This window comes from Echinops telfairi, unplaced genomic scaffold (genome assembly GCF_000313985.2).
Source record: "Echinops telfairi isolate 266 unplaced genomic scaffold, ASM31398v2 ScPeMD7_31;HRSCAF=116, whole genome shotgun sequence".
NCBI lineage: Eukaryota > Metazoa > Chordata > Mammalia > Afrosoricida > Tenrecidae > Echinops > Echinops telfairi.
In genome coordinates this window covers 39,233,389-39,239,388 of record NW_022103928.1, presented here as the reverse complement: position 1 = coordinate 39,239,388, position 6,000 = coordinate 39,233,389, and the positions used below count along the sequence as shown (strand labels likewise).

The window sequence follows — 6,000 nt, the reverse complement described above, 5'->3', positions numbered from 1 at the left end:
TCCTTATTGTTTCAACCAGAGTGAAAGGCAGTATTGTAAAGCTAATGTCTCTCTGAGTTGGCCAGATGCTAATGGCATGTACTGTACTCTTCCCAGAACTCCCGATGACACTGCGCAGACCACAATCCATCTGCAGAAGAAATTAGAGAATCCAATCTAGATGATTGCTTTCAATTACTGATGCTGCATTTTAGGTTGATCTATCAATAGCTCCACAACAAAAATAGAAACTATATACTTCTCCCCTTATTCACAACCCTACCTGTATAATTATGGGCCTTTATAAAATTGAAGTGGAAGTACCCAATAAATACCCTTAGGTTTTATACACTATTGTATTTGCTATCATCTTCAAAAACACATCTTGTTTGCAAACAAAAATATGAAATCACTTTTTTACAAAACTTTAATTTTTAAAGCATTTAAAAACTAAAACAATGTATTTTATAGAAACAAATCAGACTAGATGACAATTTCACAGTGGAAGTTATAAACAAAAACAATTTACATATGCTTCCTAACATTAAAACACTAATATTTAGAGTTTACAAAGTCAATACGTTTTGTCTGAGAATTCAACTTTTGTGCAGTAAATTTTGTACTAACAACAAGGAAAAAAATCCTACACGAACATTTGAGTGACTTAACCCTTTGTGTTGACTGTAATTATCCTGAACTGTTACTAAGGCAGATGCTGATGTTAGAAAGAGTGGTTATATATGCACCTTTAATACACCTAAGATTCAAACCAATTCAGAAGGCTTCATCAGTATCCACTAATAAATTCTCAGTGTAGCAAGCTTAGTTGCTAATGTTTTACTGTCTTTGTGTATGCATAATTTTCACATTAAGTCTCATATTTAGAACAAGTCTGTTTTAATATAGAATTATCATACAGCTAAGGAAATATATTTAAGGAAATAACTTGGAAAATCCTAAGAAGTTATGACAAGAGCTATGATCTGTAAAACTAATTTTAAGGTAATTCATTGAAATGTTGAAATGTCACAAAATAAATTGATAAAAATCAGTCTCAAGAAACTTTGTGATTCAGCGCCTAATGTCTTTAAAAATAGATATTAGAGGTGAGAAGACATAAAAGGACCCAATTGACTTAATTCAGTCCCTTACACGTGGCCTGCCAAAGGTAAATGCACCGGCAGTTGTACTCTCTTAGAGGGTTTATCTGCCTCCTCCTCTCATTGGTGTATCACGCTGCAGCAGAAGGAAGATCCTCAGAGTAACACTTATTGCTTGGACAGGGGTCAGTAGTTTGCCATACATTTTTGTCCTATGTTTCATACAAACCAGCCACTGCCATATGTCCAATGGAAGGAAGCACCTGTATTTGAAGTAAATCTCAAGGGGAAAAAAATTATGCTGTATGTGATCAAAAATATAGGAGATGTTTTTAGAGCCTGAAGTTACTGGGATTATAAAGTAGATCGAGTATTTAACAATGTGTTTATATAAAAGGTATCAGAGAATCACTCTTTAAAATTATCCTTTCACATTACACCTCATCAGTTTCAAGAGCAATAAAGACAGTATTCAATAAAAGTTGCAGGGATTTATAACACATTTTAACTAAGGTTACTGGGCCAAACCTGGCTTAAGTCTTCAAAGAGAAAGAAACTTTCAAATAAATAAAAAAGTTGATAAAAACATTGAAAAGTTTAATATTTTACTCCAAGTTTTCAGAAATCTTATAAAAATCAAGAACTCTTTTGAGCATGCCCTGAATTTAGAGTAAAAGTCTTGAGTACACACCTGGGGTAATTTCTTTTCTCTGATTTGGTCTGCTCACAGCAGGGATCCCAAGCTCAGTAAAATCAAAATATGAAATCAATGCTTAAATAGGTAAAATTAACAGTGAAATGAGAAAGCAGCCAATTTTTATTAGTGTCCAGGTATATGGAGATCAACTGCACTGTTGAGAAATCCACAAATTTTTGACTAGTCATGTTTACTGAGTGTTGCTTAGAATCAAAATATTCTTTTATTTTAAAACCAAGCTTTAATGTTAAAAGAGAAGCCCAGAAAAGAATATAGATGTATACACAGGCAGATATACTAGATGGAGTTTATAAATATAAAAACAAACTTTCAAATATTATTTCAGTTCTATGTGCAAGTTTTGATGTCAAATACATAAAACCAAAATTCCAAACTCACTGCCATGGAGTCGATGTTGATTCACAGCAACCCTGCAGGACAGGGTAGAACTGCATATTGCCTGTTCTGCTTGCTTTTTTCCAAAAATCTTTTTTTTCAACAATTTAAGAAAAACTTTCCTTTACTTTTGTCTGAACACAGACAATACTATCATACACACAGTGCGTGTGAACATACATTTTTATATAAATTGCATAACTATGGATTTTGTGTGTACGTGGGTCCATCTCATATCTTTTGCATGCAAAATTTTAGGTATCCATCCTGGTGGGTGTTAACACAGAGTTTAAATTTCAATTTAAAGTTTAAAGTGATTTTATTCCGTGGACTTAAAGTCAAAAACCCAGCCCAAAAATGATTGACAGTTTAAGAGCTGAATGATTATCAGCTCACTCCAAAACTATTGTTCCATCATGAATGCTGACATGGGAGTTTGGGGTATTAAAATGGTAAACTTGTATCATTTGAATTGGCATACACAAAGTAACCCAAACCCAAAGACTGTGATGAAAGGAGTGTCTTCTATTAGTGAGCATTTATATTTTTCATAAGAGTCACAAAGCACAGAGAATTAAGTGACTTTTTAAAAAGTAAACTCTAAAAACAAAAACAACAACAACAAAGCAACTGAGTGTACATATAGCCTATAAGGCAAAATCTAAGTTACAAGTGTGTTCAACACTGGCAACTATGTTATTAGAGGTAATATTGAATTCCATACATATCAACTTTCATAGACTTAGGATTACATAATAACTTCTACCACAGCTAATCACTCTGTACAATGTAAGATATTCTTGTAGCTTCCTACCAAGGCTTATTTTTAAAGAAATTAGTATTTTCCATTGTCTCAAAGTCTAATCAATATCAGTAACATGAATCAGAGGCTAGGCTTTTGTTTTTCCTAAGGACATGAAGATAAGTGGCAATAATTACAGTTTCAATACACCCACTGAAATTCAGTGCACTCTAAGCAATTGTTACTGCATCTGAAAACTGAATTTTTTTCCCTGTAGAACCATCACTTCAAATAAAGGATGCTTGTGTGTAGATCTATACATTTTGACAAAGTATAAGATGAGATTTAAATGACTCCTTAGAAAGTCCCAAAGTTTGCCTTTTCTAACAGTTTCATGGTAGGCAAAAGGTTTTTTTTCCTGTGAACGATTCTATTTAGCGATGCAAGCAAATGTGTCCACAGAAAACTGCTGTTACACACCTCTTGAAGGAATCTAGATTTCACTGGAAACTACTGCAAAGTCAAAGTTTAAAAAGATCGGCAATGGTTAAGTTCTCAGTCAATTATGAAAAAGTGACGCCGACCCTAAATATAAACCACCATCAGTAGGAAGCATTGGCATCACCGACAGGAATGTCATGAGTTTGGAGTTCTTCGCTCTCTGAGTGCAGAAAGTTGCTCACTGTGTATCTCACAGTGTTTTCTGATGTCCATTTGCAGAAGGTTTTGTTGTTTCTGAATCTCTTGGAGCATTGGATAAGTGAAGTTTATGAAGCCCTGCAGAAAAATTAAGAAAATGGTAAGAAATGTTATATTGTTGTGTGGTTATGTAACAGGGTGAGGCAAACGTGCCATAAAACAGAATGCAATGTTTTGTGGTACAACTTAGCATCAGAACCTTCTTCCCTTGCTATCAATCGCCTTCATGGATGAAATAATGCCCGTTCCCCGGATGGCAGTATCCAGCAGTTAAGAACATGTAGGTGGAAAGACCTGGCCCCATATACTCAGTTCAGTGGAGCATGGACAGGTCATCCCACAGCCAAGACACCCAATTGAGTCTGCTGAGGTGTCTGCTGAGATAGATGGATGGTGTCACAGCACAGGAGGGATACTGCTTTTCCCCTACATATCCATTTTAGACTGTGCGGCCCAGGGAACCTAAACTGAGATGCATTATCCCACTTTTTTTTAACATGCGCACACACACAAGAAATCATCTGAAAAGACAAAGTAATATATTAGCCATGTAATTAAGAAGAAAAGCAATGGATTCCTAGATGACGGCAATATAGGCACGCTACTCATTCCCTCTTCAACAAAGACGCCAGCAAGGGGGAGCAGAGGAGACCCTTGGGGCCCTGGCTTTCCAAGTAAAGTGTAGCTCAGGGGGCCAAACACACTTATCGAGAAACCAGGGAGCAGAATAGACTAGCGATCATCGGCAATTCTCCGCTTGCCAGAACTAAGCCGCTCCACTTGTAGTGCTGGGTCAGCAGATAGCACAACTGGGATGTATGCCTGGGTCAACTAGTGGCAGAAAAATTCCTCTTACATTGCAGAGCTGATGAGGTGGACAACCCACTGGCTCCCCACACCCCACAGTTGAGTTGAGCAGTGAGTGGGCCACAGTGGCTGGTGTGCCCCTCCCTTCACATGCACAAGGCAGCAAGGGCAGCCCGAGGAAGGAGTGCACCAGACAGGAGCACCACACAGCATGGGAGGCACAGCAAACGTAACATAAGCAGGCAAAACCCTTCTGGGTTCTCAGGCTGGCTTCCAGGTACCCGAACTGCTGCATGCTCCCAACAGCAGAGGTGGGGACCACTCACATAGTTCTAACAAAGGCTCTGATGGAAGCTTTGGCTTATTGAACTGTCCTGGAGCAGAAAAGCAGCTGCTGGCTAGATCCCCCCAGCCCCCTTGCTATTGGTAGAATGCCAGCCACAAAAGGAGAGAAAGCAACACTAATATCCATACCCCCTGACCTCCATGGAAGTGCGCTGCAGTTCAGAGGTCTGGGGGAAAACCAGGCTTTTCTTTTCTTATGGTCATCTTCTTTTAATGTTTGGATAATCCACCAGCAGAAGAACACAGAGCACAAGAAGAGAGGAATAATTTGTAACTCCCCATAACCCTTTGGGGTCCAGATTCTACTCTTAAGTAACCAGTGAAAAGGCTACAACTATGGGAACTCACGGTGGGACGTTGGTAAGCACACAATGAGGACTGCGAAGGAATTCAGCTGCTGGTTCCAGGTGTGTGCTGAGTGGGTATGTGCAGAGTACCTATTCGTGTGGCGGTTTGCTAATTTATTGGTTTGGGGTTTTTTCCCGTCTATTTTTGCTATTACTGGTTTCTGATTTTTGGTTTGTTGTTTTAACAACACATGACTTTATACAGTCAATTGTCCTCACAGAACTCAGCCAGCCTCATACCTCTAACAAGTACATCACAATGTCTCAGAGACAACCATCAAGTTCAGTTAACACAGAGAAGCAAGGTATGTTGGCACATACAAGTAATTAATATACATAGCCAAAAGACCCTCATGAGGAAGGAAAGGCATTGAGTGGGAAAAATTAGTGAAAAATTAAAGGCCAGACCAAAAGAAATCTAGAAGATTAATTTTACAGAAGCAGACACTTTAAAAGAACAAAGCAGTAGAACTGAAGCAACGAAAAGCTGAATTAGCTTGAAGAAAAATCTCTCGATTTTAATTTATAAGATCAATAAGGAGTAAAACAAAAAAAAACCAAAAAGTCTAAGAGTCATTGTGACACTATCTGAAGGAATAACTTATGCTTCGTTGGCATTACAGAACAGGAAAGTAAAAAATAAAATCCACAGAGAAGATAGTCCAAGAACTACTGCAAGCAAACTTCCCTAACACTTTGAAAGAAGAAAATGTAACCATTAAAGAAGCAGAAACAACCCTAAAATGGAACAGAGCCAAAAGACAATCACTATCACTTATCATAGTCAAACTTTCCAATACCAAGAAAGAGAAAAGAGTACCGAGGAGTTTGTAAAAAAGAGAGTGGACTCTAAAGGGGAGTCAATAAGAATGGACTCAGATTTTTCAG

At 37.8% G+C, this 6,000-nt stretch overlaps 1 protein-coding gene across 4 annotated transcripts in view; it reads right to left on the bottom strand.

Moving 5' to 3' along the window:
• Positions 1–388: 388 nt before the first annotated feature.
• LMBR1 (limb development membrane protein 1) overlaps positions 389–6,000 on the bottom strand; it is a 160,872-nt gene continuing 155,260 nt past the window's right edge. For all 4 annotated transcript variants that reach the window (XM_030885593.2, XM_045289917.1, XM_004702332.2 and 1 more), the window contains one exon: positions 389–3,691. In XM_030885593.2, the coding sequence (XP_030741453.1) occupies positions 3,606–3,691 (86 nt within the window). In that variant the 3' untranslated portion in view covers positions 389–3,605. The remainder of the gene's footprint in view (positions 3,692–6,000) is intronic.